The sequence below is a fragment of the Melopsittacus undulatus genome, chromosome 1 (assembly GCF_012275295.1).
Source record: "Melopsittacus undulatus isolate bMelUnd1 chromosome 1, bMelUnd1.mat.Z, whole genome shotgun sequence".
Lineage (NCBI taxonomy): Eukaryota > Metazoa > Chordata > Aves > Psittaciformes > Psittaculidae > Melopsittacus > Melopsittacus undulatus.
This window is the reverse complement of record NC_047527.1, coordinates 22,802,039-22,824,467: the sequence shown is the minus strand read 5'-3', so window position 1 is coordinate 22,824,467 and position 22,429 is coordinate 22,802,039. Positions and strand designations below refer to the sequence as shown.

The 22,429-nt window shown below is 42.7% G+C and overlaps 1 protein-coding gene and 1 non-coding gene across 2 annotated transcripts in view; one reads left to right on the top strand and one right to left on the bottom strand.

Moving 5' to 3' along the window:
* Window positions 1-17,462, bottom strand: part of NIPAL2 (NIPA like domain containing 2) — a 43,920-nt gene extending 26,458 nt beyond the window's left edge. Inside the window, exons 1-3 of the mRNA XM_005150976.3 lie at window positions 17,407-17,462; window positions 1,523-1,535; window positions 1,132-1,194 (exon numbers count right to left, since the gene is read on the bottom strand). Of these exons, the coding sequence (XP_005151033.2) occupies window positions 1,132-1,194; window positions 1,523-1,535; window positions 17,407-17,462 (132 nt within the window). The remainder of the gene's footprint in view (window positions 1-1,131; window positions 1,195-1,522; window positions 1,536-17,406) is intronic.
* LOC115946814 (U1 spliceosomal RNA) lies at window positions 10,715-10,878 on the top strand. The gene has a single exon (XR_004080840.2). It is a non-coding gene; the product is annotated as a U1 spliceosomal RNA (small nuclear RNA).
* Window positions 17,463-22,429: the final 4,967 nt, after the last annotated feature.

Below are 22,429 nucleotides of genomic sequence, written 5' to 3'. Positions count from 1 at the left end.
CTGTCTGCATGCCTCAGTACCTCCCCTGGCAAAGCATCCACTTTGGCACTCAGTGCCTGCAACAGACAAAATATATGAAGTCTCAACAACCTTGTTTTTATGGGCTACACTGAATTTTCACTTCACCAAAAAGAGTTTTGCCATTGAAACAAAGCCTTTCCTCGTACTGTCACTGTCAGCAGATTGGAACTTGTATTGAAGAGGCAGCAGTCATCTCAATTTGCCTGCTTTCTCTGGCAGATTTCTTTCAATGGGATTCTCCAACTAGAGATACTTAAAATAGAAAGGAACCACTGAAGAATTCTCCAGCATTAATAAAATGGGTTATTATTAATAAAAGATTTCATATTCTTCAGCTTTCTGTTTCATCTTTTACAGAAAAAGCAAGAAGTAGCTTTATATGGGACAATGTACAACTCAAAATACAAGCTAGCAATATTACTTTTCCTGGACAACTTACATAACAACATCTTCGGTGCTTAAAAGTTAGAAGATCTAAAAATACGATGAAGTCTACAAGAAAAAGATTATAATGTATTATTTAACTTTCTACTGAGTATGTATTCTAATTATTAATACAGAAAGTCTTACCCTACAGCCTTTTGCCATGGTTGTAATGTGAGTAGCTCTACTGATTTTATAATTTAAAATTATATTTACTCAGATAGTTTCATCTTAATTGCAGAATGAAAAGTAAAATGGTCTAAGTTGTTTTGGGGCCCAGTATTGCAAAAAAGCTTCATGACATTATACATTTAATCACATTAATCGCCTCATTAAGTGGTGCCTGAGACTTTGCAGTCATTCTCATTTTAGATTTGGACAGTCTGAGACAGCTTCATGTGATGACCAATGAGACCACAACTGGGTCAAAGCTGGTATTTCTTTGTGACACGTTATAAAGAGGAGGATTTACATTTTTTTATTCTATTCCAATATAGGAATCACATCACAGAACAGGCTGAGAGCTATCACACTGCCAACAACTGCAGCAGGGCACTTCTGAACTACCATTAGAGGGAATATTTCTAAAATACAACAGAATTTGTATTTTGAACTTCATCATAAAAACAAATTGTAACATAAGTTACTCGCTAAATACAAACTGAATAAAGAGAAACTATTTCATACCTGTATATTCAAAGAAACACTAATCAGAAAATTTGAAGCAGCAGCAAGTAAAACTCCAAGGAGCTGGGTCTGCAAGATCACAAAACAAAGAAACACAGAAATGCTTATCATTAGTTTAAGAAGAACAATACAATCATGGTTTTCTGGTATCACACTGTAACCCAATCTAAACTTGATTATTGTACTTTTTGGTCGCTGAGTTCATGCTGCCCTGAGTAAACTGCTGAAAAATACCTCTGCAAGGCTGGCTAAGGCTTAACTGCAACTGGAAAGGACATCCTGGTGCATGAGGTGGCCTTGCTCTCTTTCAGTAGAACATCTCCTCAAATCTCATGAAAAAAAGAAACCACAAACAAACAAACAAGCTAGACAGGTCACATTTGAACACTACATTCAACTGGTTTCTTTTCAAACAACAAAACAAAAAAAAACCCAAACCCCAAACCCCACAAATAAACAAGTGAATGAAAAAATACACACTAACCAAAACACAAAACCAAAATGAAACAAAAAACAAAACCAAACAAAAAACCCCCAAACAAACGAACAAACAAGGGACCTGTTTTGTTACATAAACCAGAAGGAAAATCGACAGCAATCATGTTGGAACATACTTATGTTACGTGTTAACATACCCACCATTTGACAGGACAGCCAGAAACACAGGTCTCCTGACAGTTTCTTTAATGCATTGCACTATCTCATCAGATTCTTTTCTAATCAGACCACCTAATTTTGCAAAAACTTCCTGTGAAGCTGAGAAATTGAAAACATTCAAGCAGGATTCATTATTCTGGAAAGCAGCCATTTAAATAAATCTTTTCAGCAAGCTCAAATAACAGGTACATGGTAGAACTCCCTGTCTACTTTCAAATATTGTGACATTTTGTACACTGTCATAAGTGTATTCAAGGCCTATTCAAGGTCACTGGTATAGTTCTGTGAGGATCCCCATTAGCTTGTACAGAAGACAAACATACTATCAGTAAGTCTGCATAAATAAGGTCATGGGAACATAACCAGCTACTACAAAGCAGCATCCAACCCAATGCTCACTGCCTTAGCTTTCATGACTCTTCTCCAAGAAGGTCCATGGGCACCTGTGAACCAACCAACCACAGAGACTTATTATTTATAAAGAGCAACACGGAGTCCAGGTACCTCTTGGTGGGGAGAAGGGCTCCATCTCTGGCAGTGTTCAAGGCCAGGTTGGACAGAGCCTTGGGTGACATGGTTTAGTGTGAGGTGTCAAGGTGTCTGTGCCCATGGCATTGGGACTGGAACTAGATGATATTAAGGTCCTTTCCAACCCTAGCTATTCTATAATTCTATAATCCTAAAAAAGGGATGATTATTGCTGTGGCTAGATAATTCTCAGATTAGGAAAGCACATCCCCAGAAGCATGAAGAAAAAACAGTCTTGTTACAAATGGATGACAAAAATGTTTATTTAAGAGGCAGAACTGAATTCAACTGTCTGTGGCTCATGCATTTCTGCAGTGACTTATACTCAGAAGAAGAAGCAGGCGTCTAATTGCTCTGGTTGAAATGCTTGGCTGACTGCCACATGTCAACAAGACATGACTGACTTGTACAAGGAGATGCAGAGAGCAGAATACAGGAGGTCAAGGGACTCCTTTTGCTCACACACCCTCTTTGCTAAGTATCACAGCACCAATGTCACAGCCTGCTTACAGAAAGAATTCAATAAGAAGTATTACTCAAGAGTTTTGTGCATACCTTCTGGTACCTGGCCACTGGAAGTCCTTCTCATCTTGCAGCCTCTCCCCACAACTCGGTATCCAGGGCTCTCACACACTACATTTTTCAGGCTGAGGGAACAACCCTCACTTGGAGCAGTGGGGAGTATGTGACAGGATGTCTTAGCACACCTCAGCACAAACACCTCTGCTGAGATCAGGCACTAACAGTTACAAGGACAAACAGCCCTGAAACCTCCTTCTAGACTGGGGAAACACTGTGAAATGGCTCCCACCTAAAGCTCCAGAGGAGCAGAGGGAATGGGTTTTCCTTCCTGATGCTTTGATGCTGCAGCACAAAATCCTGACCATTGACTTTACCCAAAGCTTGACCACTTCACAGATGGATTATTGCACTCCCCTCATCATCCTGCACAGACAGCAGCTTCAATACAATTGCAGTTAAATCAACATTCTTTTCTTGCTCCCAAAGACTTGTTCTTTTTAAATGACAACAAGCTCCCTTGTGCGGGGGTGGAGAAGTGGCCTTGTCAGCCCCATCATGAAGAGTTGAAGAAAAAGGAGACAGTAGGGAATAGAAAACAGAAACTGCCACCTCATTTACCCCATCATTTTATTGGTTTCACATCAGTAATTGTAATATATCCACGCTACTCCCAAGAAGAGAAACCAGTATCTCCTCAGATCTTTCCATTTCAGCAGTCAGTTCTACCCTTACAGATACATCTTTGGGCTACCCCTTACTGCTCTTTATTCCCAGCTTTCAGCTGGGGTCATAGTCACTGTGCAGGACTTGGGAGGCAACCAACACACTAGGGAGGAAACACAGTAGACCTTGAATCAGCCCAAAAGGTGGTATCCATACAGCTCTGGAAGTAAAATCTGCATGCAGTTGATGAGCAGAGGATGAGGCTGTGTGTTCATTTGTCATCTAAAAAAATGCACAAAATCATACGGGCACTTATGATAACCCAAGTACCTGCCTCCAGAGACTGCAAATCAGAGGCCACTTTGATGGATTTAAACACTGCATGGGCAGGGACTCCAGCAGGAAGTTTTCCATTGTCCTGCAGTACTGTTGCCCTCTCCATTAGAGCAACAACTTTTGTGCCATGGTGATTGCTTTGTCAGGTACCTCTCTGAGCTTGGCACAGATATCCTTGTTGGACCATGCTGTGTCTGAACAGGAACCATAATCCTAAAAGTCACTTCTCTTCTTAAGGTTCCAGAAACTGCCAGGAATAGAAAACAGGACAAAAACTTGGGTCTTCTTAATTTCTGGGAAATACCAAGACATGCATGACCCCTGTTTCAGTACTGCCCAGTGAAATACAGAGATCAGCATTTCCTTCAGCTGAGGTTGTGCTGGAACATGGGCTAGTGAGTGAGCCCAGCTCAGCAGGAGCCAGGGCTGGGCAGAGCTGTGGGCAGAAGACCAGTCGTGCTGGGGCATCACTGGAGCACAAGTTGGTGGTTTACGTAGCTAAAAATGGGTCCTGGTCTACAGGCAGGGCAGGAGAGTCCTGTGGCTGGGTAGGACTGTGGGTACCTTTAGGGCCCAACAAACACATGCAAAGCTGTTGAGGTGACACTCCCTTGTGTCTAACATAACCAACCTTCTGTGTCCACACAGAGGAAAAACTCTGTGTGTGCATGATCAAGGCAAATGATCATAGCAGTGGCCTGGGCTCAAAACTTACCCTCATTGCTTAAGTTATTTTATTGTAATGACCACACGTTTCACCTGAGCACTGCTCTTGGCATGTGTACTGTACTACCTGCTTCAGATTGACATGTGTTAATGAGCTCTGATTAATAATATGATATCACCATACTCCTAAACTCAGGGCTTGGTAGACCCCTAAGGATTAAAACCAGAGTACAATGCCCTAAGGAGATTAAATATCACAGGGATCTGCTCAGGGACATGAGATGAAAGTATAGTAACCCCATGCAGCTATAGCATGGCTAAACTGTCATGTACAGGTTCATACTCAGACCTGCCAATATTAAAGAAAACAACAGGGAACAAAAATGCAGTAAAGAGGAAAATAAAATTGCAAAATTCTCAAATCAGAGCACATCTTAAATCAGCAGGCAATTTCTAATACACAATAGTTATCACACAAAGCAATGCTCAAAGTAGGAAAGAAATAAACAGGATACCATATCCCAGGCTAGTAAAGCCATGCATGAATGAAAGATGATCTGTGACAGAAGATGGATCACCGTATCAAACCAAAATGGTTGCTGTTTTTTCCTGAAGGCCACAGCAATCCTTCTGTTATCGTATCACACAAAAGGCTTCATTATTTGTACTGTGTCTGCCATTCAACATCCTTTAGAGGCTAGTGGGCTGAAGAAACAGTCAGTTTGATAAGTAAGAAACATTATATTCTCTGAAGACAGAGTTTCTAGTTGTGATACCATCCACAGCACTGTGGGTCTTCCCACACAGAAGTCTTGAGACAAACCTTTATGAGGGAATTCAGTTACAGACACCACAGAAATTTTATTTCCTTTACCTTAATATGTTTTGGAACCAGCCATGAAAGTCACTGCTGGCTTTGCAGTGCTTTATGGATAGTCCCCAAGCACACAGACTGTGGACTGAGGCTGTGGATCTGCTGTTTTCCTTGGTGGCAAGGCCAGCTTGAAGAATGCCTTCCTCTGGTCCTCTGTTCCCTCCCTGCCTCCTTTGCATTTGTGAGGCTGGAAAGGAGCTGTTCCAGCTTTGAAATAATCCTCTCAGACTATACCCTTTTAACATTATGTACCTTATAAGCCACCTGCCAATGTTTAACACTAAAGGCAGATCAAAATTGGCAGGGTTGGATGGGTTAGTGGGCAGGGATGGGTTAGTGGGCATCCATTTGCCAAGTGGCAGCTGTATTGCTATTCAAAATAGATGAGCAACAGTATAGCATAGTTCCACACGGTCCCACTTCAAGCACTCATGCAGGATCTAATACTTATTTACCCTAGCATCTTTTCATAGCATTCTGGCACTATTGTAAAAGGGCATTTTACACACAAGGTCTTTTTATTGTCTAAGTAAAATAGGAAGGTTATGGCAAATGAAAGCCAGGCTGAAATCTAAACCTTTGGCACTAATTCTAATAAATTTATTCCTTGCAGACTAAGATCTGCATTAAAGACTTTGTTACACAGTCAAATGCAATTCATCCACATTACATGTGTGTTTTCCTAATGGACATTAAACTGCAGTTGCCAGGACTGTGAAATGAAAATTTTGAAAGGTTAACTTGATTTGCATTGATCAAAAGGTACATGACCATTATTTATGGAAACTTGCTATGCTATAAACTGATGAGCAGAAAAAAAAAAGTCCATTTCAAATGTATATTGTTGGCTCACTCATCAAGGCTAGTTAAAACATTCCTCCTATTTGTCTTTATTTCTGCATTTATTTGTGCTCTAAGTGGATTCCCCACAAACAAAATGACACATACTGCTTCAAAAACTACACATTGTTTCTGTTAATTAGGATTTTGACAGGTCTGAATGGATCTCATTAAAGCAGGGGTGGGGGGGGAGCCTTCTAAACTTCCAATTCTGAAGTAACTCTGAAGCAAGGGGAATTCAGAGTCCTTAACAAAAACCATATTTTTCAAAGATCCACCATGTGGAATTAGGAGAGGCTTATCATTTAGCTGTTATAATTCAGGGAGCTCTGGATGTACTCAGTGCTTTACAGATGCGTAAAGAAAACAAGGTCCTTGTTTCAATGGTTTTCATATTGCAATTCATATACTCATATATGGGTTCAGGGCCATGTGAAGTACTGAAGGACAGCTGAAATAAAAGGGCAATTACCAGTACTGGAACACGTAATGAAAATAATTTGATTTTTATTGTGACATAAGAGGACATTGTTAAATCTACAAGAAGGAGCAATTAAAACATTTGGCACCATCTTTGTTAGGAAGAGGAGAGAGAAGACTTGGTAGCTAAGTCAGGATAAATCTGAGTGAAGACAAGACAGTTTACATGTTTTACACAGATAGCCAGGCTGGTTTCCAGACCACAGTAAATACAGTTCCTATCTCATGAATGTTACAGTATCCTCGCCTTTATTAGGTTTTATCTTTCATTATATCACAAATTTAATACATATCTTTTTGCAGAAAAGAGACAAACTGTAAAGGTTAGAAGGAGAGCCTGGTAAGTTATGAAAAGATATGGGAATCTGAGAGGATAAAACAACTGCAGAAATGGAAACTTTCTATTCATCTCCATGCTTTAATCATTTTCATGGTATTTTATTTATATTTGTCAGTGATTTATTAAAGTCAATAATGGATAACAAACTGAGATGAAAAATATTGTGAAATATGATAAAGCAACCAGGTTGGACAGAGCCTTGGGTGATATGGTTCAGTGTGAGGTGTCCCTGCCCATGGCAGGGGGGTTGGAAATAGATGATCTTAAGGTCCTTTCCAACCCTAACTATTCTGTGATTCTATGATTCTTTATGCTCAGTAAGCTATATACAAACATATCCAACCCCTATAATGGTAAAAAGCATTATGAGTAATATTTTTTTTCTTTTGAAGAGTTACAACCAAACTTCCCAAGACCTAAACTTCAATTTATTATCACTAAGCATATCTCAAAATCAGAAATAAATGGGAGAATGGAGAAGCAGTAGAATGGATTTTTACACAGTTCCTCAAGTAAACAGCCTGGTATACTTTGCTGCATAACCAAAAACTATTTCATGGTTTTACTTCTTAGATTACAATTAAAATCTTCTCCAATAACTGTATAGCAAAAGCTCTGAGAATTTCAATCATAGTTGATAACATCTTATACAATTTTCTCAAGGACCATCACATAACAACTATAGAAATAACATACCAGAAAAAGTAAGAAAAGAATTATAAACTTTTGCCTTTTTAAAAGTCCCTCAGGAGAAAGGAGACAAGCTAGCATTGCCTGACCAGCTACTCCCACAAAATGGTCAGCTGGCTCAGGGATACTCCTCTGTTGCTGCCCTGGAGCAGGCTTTCTGAATGTTACTGTTTGATCCTGTCTAATTCTTGGTATACAAGGTAAGGTTCAATCCAGAGCACTCAAAGCCCAGGTATATTAATACCCAGAAACCGCAGTCTGGCTGACATTGAGAGGCTACGCTGCTCCTCTCCCTGCTTTAAGTATCTCCCTGGACCCATACATAGAAAGCCAAGGAGGGGATGCAACTTTCATGGGGAGTTGGATTGTACCAGTTCATGCCCAGTGAAATGGAGCTAGCTCTGCCTGCACTCAGAAAGACTTGCAAGCTCAAAAGAGAGCCATTTCAACAACTGAGTGAATAGCGCTTTTAAGTGTTTCATGAGGTTGCAGAACAAGGCACAGAGAGTACTGTCAGAGACATGGCTCACTCTGCATGTACACACAAACATGCCTCCAAACCAAGCATAGCTAGCTCATTCCCTCTTGCTATTGTAGTACAGTCATGCTGGAGTACAAATGAGCTATTTCTGATTCCACTTAAATGAGACACACAAAACCCTGACAGAAACATAGCCAATACATTTACCAATTCTTAAAAGAGCTTTTAATAAGAATCTCCCTTTACCAGCTGAGAAGAACTCATGAGGGGAATGACACATCTCTTTCAGCATGTACCTCTCCAGCATCACTTTCCAGGCAGGCTTGTCTCCCATCCTGTCTCAATTAATCCCCTGTTAGCTATAACTAACCATTCCTTTGATGTGCACAGATAAAGCTTCTCCACATCACAACCCGCGTGAACATGCCCCGTTGCCAAACCCCAGTGTCACACATATGGGCCAGCGGTAAAACAAGGCTGGAAATGAGGACACTTCCAAACCAATGGCATGTCAGAGCAGTTTCTAACAGAAATAACAACAGAGGAGGGGAAAAAGAAGAGATCTGATTACATATAAACCAAAGTTTGTTCCCTCTGTTACATTACTACTTGATTTTATGGTAGAGCAATGGGCAGCCCAAAGGCCCTTCCAGTCTGCTGTTCCTGCAGAGGAGGGGTGCTGTACATTAGTTCCTTGCTTTCCTTCCTGCACCTCATGCATTTGGCTCTCCTAGTTCCATTTCACAGAGTGTTAATCACTTATAGATAGTTCCTAATGCAAAAAAAAAACCTTAAAAAATAAATTATAATAAATAATAAAGAAAAAAAAGACTGGACTGCAGAAGGCAGAACCTTCGGTGAGCAACATTATTCATTGAAATATAAACAACTGCTAGATTACCAGTGATGATTTCAAAACAAGAGGTCTTGCACTATCTAAAACACACACATATGCGTATGTGTGCATACTCACACAAACACGACTGGATGCTTTTAGTTTCAGATACTTCTGGTCAAAAATGTAAAATGCAAATTAGGGAATAACAAATAAAACCTCTAAAGAAACTATATACTACATAGCTCCCTTCTGCTGCAGAAAACAAATCAGTTTAGCTGAGTGATCCCTTTTAGGTACCTTTATCACCTTTTCATGACATTCTCTGTTGCACTTACAGAAATAACAAGGTGGCAGGTTTGGGGTTTTTTTCCCCTCAGTGTTAAGTATGACTGATCTTTCAGCAGGTGTACCTCATGGGGATAATCACGTATAGAAGTCTGTCCTTTTTTCTGGTATTTTTGCATTAGTATAGGATATAATGATCAGAAAGCTGCTTCTGGAGACGGATTACTATGGAGATGTGGCCATGAAGATAAAATCTCTCTACTCCCTCTCAGGAATAAAAAAAAATAAATAAATAAAGGAGAATTGAGCATCTGACTCATGATGTGAGTGCTGTCATCCCTATGCTTTCATAAACCACACATTGCACTTCAGTTTGTCCTGGCAGCCTCTAATCTATAGTTGTTGTGGTTTAACTCCAGTCAGCAGCTCAGCCCAGTCAGCCTCTTATTCACTCTGCTGCAGCAAGATGGGGGAGAGAATCAGAGGGGTAAAAGAGAAAGGCAAAAAAGAAAACCCAAACCAAACCCAAACCTGTTTCTATCTCACCCCACGAATTAACAGGCAAATCAAAAGCTGTGTGCACAAGCAAAGCAAAATCCAGTACTCACTACTTCCCACAGTCAGGCATCCAGCCATTTCTAGGCAAGCAGGGCTCTACCACACATAACACTCGGGAGAGAAAATGCCATCACTCCCAGAGTTCCTCCTTCTTTCCCCAACTTCTATTGCTGCATACAATCTTGTACAGTATGGTATGTTGCTTTGGTCATTTGGGGTCAGTTGTACCAACTGTGCCCCCCAGCTTCTTGTGCACCCCCAGCCTACTCTGTGGCAGGGCAGTGCAAGAAACAAAAAATGCCTTGATGCTGTAAAAGCACTGCTCACCAATAACTAAAACATACCCATGTCACCAAAACTTTTTTCATCACAAATCTGAAATGTAGCATCATGCAAGTTACTATGAAAAAAAACAACTCCAGTCAAAACCAGTGTGATAGTCAAAAGATGGAGCTAGAGTCTTGATCAAATGAAAGCTACTATTATTTGTTCGACTGAAGCTTCTGCAGACACTACAAGCTTTACTTTTCCTCATCTTGACAAGATGACTGAGTCATTGCTGCATGATAACGCAGACAATGAATGAGAATGTTCACAGTGCTTTAGTCACTTTAGGGAGAAAAAGATTGTCACTGAGAGATACTAATGTCATTAGAAACCAATAAACACGAACCCTGTGGAAATTCCAAAGCAGGCAGAACAACAAACAAAAACACATCAAAAAACCCTGCCAAAACCAAAACACAAGAAGAAAACAAACATTAAAACATAGTATGTTAGAGTCATAAAGCAAAGTAAGTGGAGTAACAATCTATTTGTGACAATCTACTTACCTGGCAGGGTAGACACCATGATCAAGCAGATGGTTTTCCCAGAGCAAGGCTCATCCCTTGCACTCCAGGTGTGCTGACCCCTGCGATTTCCCCAAATGCAGAAAACTTGACTGCGTAATTTGTGGTAGTGGCGGACTGGGTTTGTTTGTTTGTTTGTTTGGTATTTTTTGGAAGGCAGATGCAGGGACTGTGAGAATGAAGACCTTGGGCACACTGTAGGAGAGGATCTGGTTCGAGACCATCTTAAGAATCCGAACATGCACAAGTCCATGGGGCCCTGATGAAATCCATCTGCAGATCCTGAAGGAGCTGGCAAATGAAGTAGCTAAGCCACTGTCCATTATATTTGAAAAGTCATGGCAGACAGGTGAAGATCCCGATGACTGGAAAAAGAGAAATATAACCCCCATTTTCAAGAAGGGGAATATGGATGACCCAGGGAATTACAGACCAGTCAGTCTCACCTCTGTGCCTGGCAAAATCTTGGAGCAGATTCTCCTGGAAGGCATGCTAGGGCACATGAAAAACAACAAGGTGCTTGGTGACAGCCAGCATGGCTTCACTAAGGGGAAATCCTGCCTGACCAATTTGGTGGCCTTCTATGATGGGGCTACGGAAATGATGGATGGGGTGGAGCAGTTGACGTCATCTACCTGGACTTGTGCAAAGCGTTTGACACTGTCCCACACGACATCCTTGTCTCTAAATTGGAGGGACATCAGTTTGATAGGTGGACCACTTGGTCCACCTAAAGAACTGGCTGGATGGCCACATGCAAAGAGTTGTGGTCGATGGCTCAATGTCCAGCTGGAGACCAGTAACGAGTGGTGTCCCTCAGGGATCGGTGTTGGGACTGGTCTTGTTCAACATCTTTGTCAGTGACATGGACAGTGGGACTGAGTGTGCCCTCAGCAAGTTTGCCAATGACACCAAGCTGTGTGGTTCGGTTGATACACTGGAGGGAAGGAATGCCATTCAGAGGGACCTCGACACGCTTGTGAGGTGGGCTGATGCCAACCTCATGAAGTTTAACCATGACGAGTGCAAGGTCCTACACCTGGGTCGGAGCAATCCCAGGCACAGCTACAGGTTGGGCAAAAAGAAGAAATTCAGAGCAGCCCTGCGGAGAAGGGCTTGGGTGTGTTGGTTGATGAGAAACTGAACATGAGCCAGCTTCAGTGTGCGCTTACAGCCCAGAAAGCCAATCGCATCCTGGGCTGCATCAAAAGGAGCGTGACCAGCAGGTCAAAGGAGGTGATCCTGCCCCTCTACTCTGCTCTTGTGAGACCTCACTTAGAGTGTTGTGTGCAGTTCTGGTGTCCTCAACATAAAAAGGACATGGAACTGTTGGAACAAGTCCAGAGAAGGGCTACAAGGATGATCAGGGGACTGGAGCACCTCCCATATGAAGACAGGCTGAGAAAGTTGTGGCTGTTCAGCCTGGAGAAGAGAAGACTACGTGGAGACCTCATAGCAGCCTTCCAGTATCTGAAGGGGGCCTGTAAGGGTGTTGGGGAGGGACTCTTCATTAGGGACTGTAGTGATAGGACAAGGGGTAATGGGTTGAAACTTAAACAGAGGAGATTGGATATAAACTGGAATGGGTTGCCCAGGGAGGTTGTGAATGCTCCATCCCTGGTGATGTTCAATGCCAGGTTGGACAAAGCCTTGGGTGGCATGCTTTAGTGTGAGGTGTTCCTGCCTACGGCAGGGGAGTTGGAACTAGATGATCTGAAGGTCCTTTCCAACCCTAACTATTCTATGATTCTATTTACTCCCAAGCTGGAGCCTCCCAGAAACTTAAACCAGGTTTTAACTGAGGGTTAACTGTCTGGGTACAAGTCTCTGATGTACATAAAACATTTTGATTGTTCTTCACAGGAACCTCTTTTCAGTGGCAACATCCTTGGCTATTGAAGAAAAAGACTTCAAGTGTAAATTGTCTCAGCTGGCAAAGTGACCTTGTTCTGAACAGGATGACAGTTAAGTGATCAAATATGTTAGGTAAGACTGGTGGACATTTTATCTCCCATGAAACCAATTTGATTCCAGGGGATTAAATGTCAGCAAGAGACTATGTACGTCTGTTACTACTTCACTTCAGTCAACCTGAAGAAGCCATGTTCAAGGAACTAGCATTTGCTTTGCTGTGAGTCATTGTTTCCGCACATGGAGGTGTTTTCCTCCCAACTTTGCATTCATCATAGGCTGCATCACATTGTTTCTATGGAGCATAGCAGGATACAAAGGGGAATACAGCCAAAGAGCCACTCTATGTCTCATCCCATGATTTCTATGACAATTCCATAACCTCTATTCATCTACTCATCATGGGCAGAACAGTTCATATCACTAAACAGGCCAAAGCTTCCAGCCTAGATGGTATGAATCTACGATGGACATCATGGAGGAAAATGGAGTTACACTCGTATAGCCTCAATTTAAGCAGTACACATCTGTTTAATTTGATACTGACTATTTACTTTTGAGTGCACCCTGAAAATATCATTGCCACATTTAAGATCACTGGTCCAGGCCTGGTGTTGATTTCACACACCAACTGTCTTTTGAAGCTGCTGGCAGTATGTCCCAAAGTCCAGATTAGTCACAGAATAGAAAGCATATCTTCTGACTGTTCACATTAACAAATGCCATTCTTCAGGGACAATCTGTAGTGACATTATAAACATGAGCATAACAATTTATACATGTCACCAAAACTCCAAATGGAATAATTGCAGCCTAGAGTTACTAGGTTAGCCAAAGGTCCTCGCCTCCCTTATGACTGAAGTACACAGTCTGTTGTTCGCTTGTCTTTCTAAAGCCTTGGGTTTTGTGTTTGGTCAAATTTCTACTTAAGTCATTTGGATTCTTTTTATTCCTTCAAACAGGAGTTAATCAGATCCAGCACACTGTTGGAGACATGCAAGTATAAGATTCCAATATCTTTTTTTTCCCCCTCTGGTGCCCAAAACAGACTTCAAGAGCATAGGAAAAGATCATGCTTCAGATTAAAAGAGAAATGAAGCCTTCTTTCGGTCACAAAATTGTAAGGGGCTAATGTCACAGGTGACATTAAATAAAAGTTGCCCTTCTCATATAAACAATTATATCAACGAGTGTTTTCCTGTCAGTGTAGTGAGGCAAGTAGTCAAATGAGTGCTACGGCAAATGAAGCAGCAAGCATAGATTCAAGATGGGAGCAACAGCACCTCTTCAGGTGGGAGCAATGTCCTAGATCCACACAGCAATCCCATGAAATCTCAGGAGAAGGAAGGTCTGGCTGCTCAGGCACCCCCCTTCTCCCCACATCACCTTGCAATTCCCAGGTAAGGCTGGGACACTGAAATCAACATAGCAGCCACAGCCAATCTAATTTAGTTCATTATTTGCAAAGTAGCATAGAAGTTTGGGGCAGGGAGCACAAAGCACTGCACTGAGCCAGACCTTTCCAAATCAAGGTAGGGATTCAGACTCATCCCATGCTTGCTCTTCCCAACTCAGTGCTAAGGGAAGAGGAGCACAGACTCTGCTTTGCTGGCTTCAGACTAAACCCAATTCCACTGTTCCAGATCACTGTTCTGAAGAGCAGTGCTTATGTTTTAAGTCTTGTTGTGAGTGGCTGAGCTTGATATTAGTCTGTACTATGACTACAATCTTCCTGCTAAATACCATTTGGAAGCAGTACAAAGCAAACTAATTTCTGAAGTAGATAGGATATGTATAACTTGTGACTCAAGTTCCCTCGCATCTGTCTTCTACACTGCACTTTCTGAGAAATTAAAAGAATTGTCATGTTCCTTATCACCTACAAATTCCCAAATTAACATTCTCAAACATCTTAAACCAGATTAGTGTAATTACAAAGCACCTGTTTAACTCACTGTCACCTAAATAAAAATAAATAAATGCACATCTTCCTTAACATCTGCAGGAAAACTGAAAACTCATTTTATTGTAGCAGCTCTTGGGATGGGAAGCATTGAAAAGAGTCTGAGATTAAGGAAAAACAGCTCAATGAGAATCAGGGAACAGGCACTCAGCAGTTAACAGCTGGTGCTCAGCACAGCCCCAGCCCTGTAATGCTGATTGTTTCCAATCTATTAGCTGAGGTCTCCAGGAGGAACCATCAAGACTGCTTCAGTCAAAACCACCTGTGAGTTTTCAGCCTAAATTAAAGGGGATTTGCTCACCAGCTTCCATTGGCTGTCAAACTAGGACTTCTTTAAGCAGCTCTGCTAGCAGTATTGAAGAGATGAAGTGTCCAGACAGATAGATAATGAGCTCTTCCATCAATAACACCTGCATTGCGTCCTGTGTCCCCAAAGCTCAAAATGTGGGGCTGAGCTGGTTTGCTGTATCTACTGCCCAGCACCAGCCTTGGATTTGGAGCAAAACTGACTCCTTCCTACCCTGGGAGGAGAAACCCAAGTAGGGTGGTGAAGGCCTGGCAACAGCACAGCACCAGGAAATTGGACTGCTATGGAACACACTGGTGTAAAACAGATGAGCAGATTACTCTAGCTGGTTCAGAAGGCTGCATGCTATCTCCAGTCTTTGGCTTACTTTCACACCCAGGACATCAGCTGCAGACCTCCTGTCCATTGCCTGCTTCCTCTATACATATAAACAGCTTTATGGCTTACTCCCACTCTGCTTGAAGTAATTGAAGGAAAAAAAACTACATTTCCCTAAATAAGTTGAAAGTTACAATGACAGAAATATATCTATGGTCCCGTGCAAGGGGACAGGCAAGAGGTAAGACTCTTCTGTTGTTATATCCCTTACTTTTGAGTAATGAATAGCTTCTCATGCAGCAGCTGATCTTCTTTAACCTCGGAGGCTGCAGCTTATATAAGCTCTCTGCTCATTTCACATCAGACATGTTGTGATCTCTACATCTGCAGGAACAGCTGATGTTTGGCAAGGCAGAATGAATGCATGTGGTTGTAAAACTGAAGAGTGATCCTTTCTAATCAGCGCTTTATTTTGCTTTTTCATGTCACACTGAAGCTAATCAGAGGACAACCCCCAGTAGATCAGACCTACAGCCCTAGCAGAGCCTGAAAGCTTGGGTGCAAAGCTGGCTGAGCTAATAGTCCTGCATTTCAGATTTGAAGCCACACATCCTTTTCTGGAAGAGCCTCACTAAACTGGGACTAAGTCATGGAAATGCTGCTGGATTCCTGACAGCAGGACACCACCAGAGCGTGCATCAGCACTGGCAGCAACTGTTCTGGATTCCCTATGACCGATTCAAAAAAATGTGTATCTGAAACACTGAACAATGTCCTCTTCCTAACTTTTGATTTATAAGGGCTGAAAATAACACACATTTCCCACCTAAGAAAGCAGTATGTGTTTTCTCCCATACACGTTCCCCCATAAAATAAAGGAAACCAAAGTTTTGCACTGTGAAATCTGACAACTAAAGAACACTGTGAGATAGTGTTACAATACCCTCATTTGCTTTCAGTGAACAGTTTCAGAATAAGGGGCTGAGGGGAAGTGGAAAAACTTTTCACCAGTCTTCATAGATGAGTAGAGTAGCAGATAACTGTGTGAAGGTAAGTTTGTTTCTACTCTCCCCATGCTCCAGGATTGCCTTGCTGATTAGCCTGAAACAGTTAACATCTGCAGTCCATCAGAAAGTAGACTACAGTATGAGGTACCCTACAGAGGCTGAGAAAAATGGCATTAACAACCTACAAAACTCAAAGTGGAAATATCAGGAGGGTTTGCCTTCACCTTTGTCCCAGCTTTGGCTGTAACAGTGATTTTTAATCCTTCTTAGTAGCTGGTGAAGTGCTGAGGCAACCAGGAGCCCAGGAGAGATTTCTTCAGTCCATGACAAGTTCTCGTTCATCATTTCCAGTTACATCTTCATTCACATAAATCATGACAACCTTTAATAACCTAGTAATACCTGTGTCATGCTTTAAAACCCAACCACAGTCTCTCTCTCAAACCCCCTGATCTCCCCCCCCCCCCCCCCCCCCCCCCCAGCCCCGGAGGGATGGGGGGGAGAATTGAAAGAATGTAATTCCCACAGGTTGAGAAAAGAACAGTCCAGTAACTAAGGTATAACACAAACCATTACTGCTGCCACCAATAATAATAATGATAGAGGAAATAAACAAGGGAGGAGAGTACAATACCACCCGCTGAAACGAGACTGACCCGGAAGAGAGAGAACCCTTTCGGGGAACTCCCGGTTACCTCCCTGGGCATGACATGCTGTGGTATGGAATACCTCTTTGGTCAGTTTGGATCAGGTGTCCTGTGTCTGCTTCCTCCCGGCCTCCCCTCCTCCCTGGCAGAGCATGAGACTCACAAAGTCCTTGACCAGAGTAAACATTTGAGCAGTAACTAAAAACATAGGTGCTATCAGCACCATTCCCAGGATGAAAGTCAAAACACAGCACTGCACCAATTACCAAGAAGGTAAAAAAAATGACTGCCACCGCTGAACTCATGACAACCTGGTAGTTTGTTTCTGGCAGAAGAAAGCTGCCCCACATGAAACTTGGCTCCCACCCACCTTGACATGCTCTAGAACTTTCCCTTATTGAAAGTCATAGTTGGAAATTTCATTAAGCACTTAAAATATCCTGGTGAATATTTATAGGATGTGCTGTGTCAACTCTCTTCTCTGATGACAGTGCCAGATGAAGAGGCCCTCACTGGTTTTGAGGTGCTTCCTCAGCCAAGCGGAATGGAGGAATAGTCTTCCTCTCCATGGTGGCAGCACAGGGGCAAGAGCCCTCACAGCAGCAGGAGTACCATCAGGGACTGTGCAGCCACTGGAAGAAACTGGGACCAAACCATACCTTCACTTTGCTGAGGCTCAGTGGAAGCAGACATCAAACCCTTAGCAAGGTGGGATGAACTGAAGTATTGAAGACTTTCTTCTTGAGCATAATGAGCTTAAAAGCCCTAATTAACACTTCACAGGAAGTCTAGATCTCATATTTACAACAGAAGGCAGTGTAGAAAGACGTCACAACGATGTGTTTTATTTGTGGGATGTCTCATCACACCTTACAGCAGCCACCCTGCCCACTGATTAGACCACACAAAGGATCAGGTTTCCTGGCTGCATGTATTCACCAGCTGCTTGAATGGCCTGTCATGGGACAAGAGGCCACAGATTCATCTGAAGGAGCTGTCCACATTCTAAACCTCAAATATAGAGCCGAAATGATTTATTACCACAGCCTATGAAATAAAACAAGCTCTTGAGGTGAGCATCTGGGCAACCAGAAATAGTTCTGAGTTTATTAAGAGACAGGCAAAGGAGGAAAAAGAAGCAGAAGTGAAATAAATTTCCATCTCTAGCTCAGCTTCCACACTTGAACAACTACACACTGTGACAGCACACAAGAGTTGTGTGAAATATCGAGTTACAGAAGTATTATATCTGAGCTTTAGTCGACTATTCTTACCCAGCTGTTTTCTCCTTCTCTGATACAAAGTCAAATCAAGATCAGTATTGTAGATCGTATCAACTAGTCTTGAGGAATAGTTTTGTCCATAAAACAACAATATCAGAAATAAACAAACAACCTTTTAGAAGGACAGAGGGAAATAAAGAATTAAACTGAGGCACTTACATACACTGTCCATTAAGCAGAGAAGGCCCACACATGGAGACTTCTTATATTCACTACCCCAGCAGACCCAGAAATATTACAATAAAATTAGTTTGTAAGGAAATACTTCAGATAGCTGAGTACATATTTCATCAGATTTTACTGCGTCATTAAACACTCCCATGACACACACCACAGTGCTGAGACAGGGAAGGCTGTGGCAGCACAGGATTCTGTGTTGCTGATTTCAGAGGTGTCAGTCCTCAAGCAGCACCAACCAAGCTACATCCACACTGATGCCAAGGAGAAGTCCTACCTCCACTCTTCTTTCATGACCACACATTCCCCCTTCTACCCTTATGCTGACAGCTAGCACTAGTTACCCTGATCAGGGAGCTGACAGGAGAATAGCCACAATTAATAAAAAATAGTGAAGAAATGTAACGCCGACACAGGGAGGTATTAAACTGCACAGCCACGTGGACACAGGCACTTTAACTTCTTCCCAGGAGCTACGTGTTTACAGACATCACTACTTACTCTAGTGCCACAGATTTCCCCAACACATGTATCAGATCTGCTGATCCCATGTGAATGTCTCTGATGCCCATGGCATCACAGCCTTCCTGGGGTGTTTCCAGGCAGATGGGGGCTGGGGCAGTTGCGGTCTCTTGCAAGAGGCAGAAAACAAAAAGCTCCTCTTTAAACCAAACCAAGAGGATGAAATGGCCTCAAGAAAAGGGAAAAGGAAAGAGTCCTTTAGTGAAGACCTGAAACTGAATTGATCCACTGAATCACAGCCAGGAATGGAGGGAGAATAGACTGTTTCTGATATTTCCAAACATTTAACATGTGAAAATGGGGGTGCACAGAAGAATGTGAAAACACAGGACCCAGAGTTGCTCATTACGTGCTCCAAAGCTTCAGCTCAAGTAAATGGAAGCACAGAAAAATCAGTCTCACCCACAGATAGCCAAGCAACTCTGAAAAATGATTCATGTGTTCCCAGAGAACTACCGGACTTAAAACACAGCAGTCCTCACACAACCCCCCCAAGCAGTGCCAGAACAGGGCTGGGATGTTTCGCAAGCAAACCGGTAATGACACCATGACATGCAGGTGAATGTTCCCGTGCCAAGGGAGTTCCCTGTTACTGCCTTTCCCTGGCAACTCTACAAGCACTTGCAGCTCTGGGGCCCTAACTCCCAAACCCCTTGGTTCTACACTCTTGTCTCCCATAAGGGATCTCAGCTCTGGTCCTGGGAAGCTTTGCTACCAGCAAGGAGTGCTGCTGCTCTAGGGACCTAAAAACAGGAATTCACAGGTTTCTTTCCCTCTTAAAACATGGAGCTCAGAAAATGTCTCCTGCCATCAGGATATCCACGCAGTAACAAATGAAGAATTCAGAGGGGAAAGTTTTTGGGACCTTTCATAAGCTACTACCTGCTATTGGCCTGCTCACAGATTAAGGAGAGCAGTTAGTTGCAAGTCATTTTATGCACAATTTATACCAATACTTTGCATCATAAAAAAGTGGTTTGCTTCTGATGCAGTGAAAAACAAGAATGTTGAGTAACCTCCCATGCCTCCTAGTCTGTGAAACAAAAAACAGGGAAAAGGTAACGGGCTTAATCAAACTCCAATTCACTTTTATTGTTAACAGATGCTTCAAGTTGCTAGATCTCGGGCAGCTTCAGTCTGTCTTTTGCAGTTGCCCAAATACGTTGTCATCACTGACAGCAACAGAAACACTGATGACAAAAACCAGCAGTGCTCTATACAGAACAACACAGCTCTCTGCCCAGTTCAAAGGACTGCTTGGAGCAGGAAGCCAGGGCTGTGCAGGCTGAACAACAGGGTGAAGGGGGAGCAGGTGCCAGCAGCAAACAGGCACTGAAAGAGGTCTCTTCAGAGGAGAGTGGGGAGAGGCTGAAATGATGACCCTGCTCTTTCCTGTGTCCATTTGTTCCTGGGCCCCAGCATGAGGCCACATGGCTGGCACTTACCTTGTGTGTATGGTACCAGGATCCAGACAGGGGCTCATTTCCAGTGTCTGGCCCTCCAAAGGAGATATTCCAGGGCGCCCACTCCAAAACAGAGAGGTTGATCATGTCCCTGTCCTCAGGCCCCAGCCACTGGTCATGCCATGGGCTGCCACACCAGAGCTGCTGTGAGGAGTAGCATGCACAACCAGGACGCAGCACTCACTTCCTGGTGCATGGAAAGCTGCTCAGTGGGTCGCTCCACGCACAGGCACCTGCAACCAAAGGCTGCAGCTACCAGTGGGGACCAGGAGACCCTCAGTTAAGGAGTATTTGTAGCATAGGAGAGGAAGGGAAGTCTGCCAGCTTTTGCTGCTCCTTCCCAGACTATTCAAGTGCCTTTTATTTTCACTCTCTGACATCCCCAATGCCCCACCCTGCTCTGAAAAGGTAGCCTGGGAATTTAACTCTTTCAAATCGGTGCTTAAATCTAATGGTCGGTTATTAATTCCTCATTGCTGGGTTGCAAGCATTGGAAGTTATTGTTCCTATATGCATATAGTCACTTGCATAAATTCTTACTTCTGTCATGTATTCTTTGGCTGTATTTCCTGAATGGTTTCTTCGCAGAGATTCCAGGGAATGGGTTTGTTCCCAGACTATGGCTTTATACTTTCCTTCTGTTGGTTTTCATTTTATCACTTAAGCTCTCCTGGGGAAAACAACTAATGAAAAAGCACATTAAAAAGGAGAGTAGGATCTAGCAACATAGGAGCTTAGCAGAATTACGTGGGAGACAGAAATAGGCTTATAGAAGAGCATAGAAAGGGAGAATTGCATAGAAAGGGAGAATTAAGCTCCTGCATCTTCAGGCTCTGGACAAGATATCTTCTTGCAATCTAGAGAGCTCATACTGTACCTTGGGAGTACTGGCTTTGAAAATATTCAGGTACCTGACAACTAGTGTAGCAGACAAGGGTCAGCAGGTAGTTACTCCATCACCTGCTACAGAATTTTCTCCTACTCTAAAAAAGTGGCATTGATTGCTTAACTCCAGTGGGGCTGGTGGTCCTACCATTGACAAGGTGCCCTGAGTGAGAAAAAGTCAGCATGCAGAAGAGCAAGCTGGGGACTGAGTTTCCAGCAGGCAAAGCTATGTGATTACTAGAAACGAGCAGCAGCAAAGTTGACTGAAGAGACAGAAATGAGGATACAGCCCTTTGGTGCAATTAACCTGTTAAAAAATGGAAGGCACATGCAGTTGCAGGAAAGAAACTGAAGTTCAGTTAATACTCTTCTTGACTACCTAGCCAGTGTTTGCATTAGCCACAAAAATGTTATTTTAATCCAGCCAGAAGGTGATATAGGAAAGGCAGAAGTGACAAGGTAGTGCTTCAGTTGGATGATGGTATAACACCCTGAAATACAAACCCTTGCCTTATAACAAGCAATGTTTTGTTTCTGTGTGCGGCCCAACTTGAAATACCTGTTTCTGTGATCACAGATCCAATGAGTCCTCTGTAAACACTGGAGCTAGCTGCAGCCATGTATACATAGGTACACTGGATAAAAACAGCTCCAATATTTCACAGCTATGTAAATCTCTGCAGGCTACTTTTTCAGCATTGTGTAATTATTCCCTGGAGTCTAAGCTTATATTAAAAATAAAGAAAAAAAAAGGTTTCTAGGCAATTTGGGTTATGGTTGCAAAAAAAAACCCTTAAAAGTGGAACTGGAGTGTAAACTGCTGCAGTGATATTTGCCTGGTCTAGAGAGAGCTGCAACAATAGCTCAGAGGGAAGTGTGAATGGACCCATTCTTCTGACTAGAGCCCTAAACTAGAAGTCTGCTGACAATTTAAGTGTCAACATGAGCTACTTCAAGGCAGATCATTGTAGCAGAAACACCAGGCTAATGTTCTTATTTGTCATCCTCAATTTGCACTTGTTGGATAGCAGGTCCTGAGTCGAAGAGGAAAAGCAGCAACTGGTTGTGAAATGTTGCTGGGCTGAGGAAACTTCCTTCATTCCTCTGCTTTCTTCATCCACAGTCACCTCTGGCCCAGGCCAAAATGAGGAGAAAAGAGGTAGATGCTTCCCCAAGCTGGGGAAGTTGTCTTTGGAAGCCAAAAGT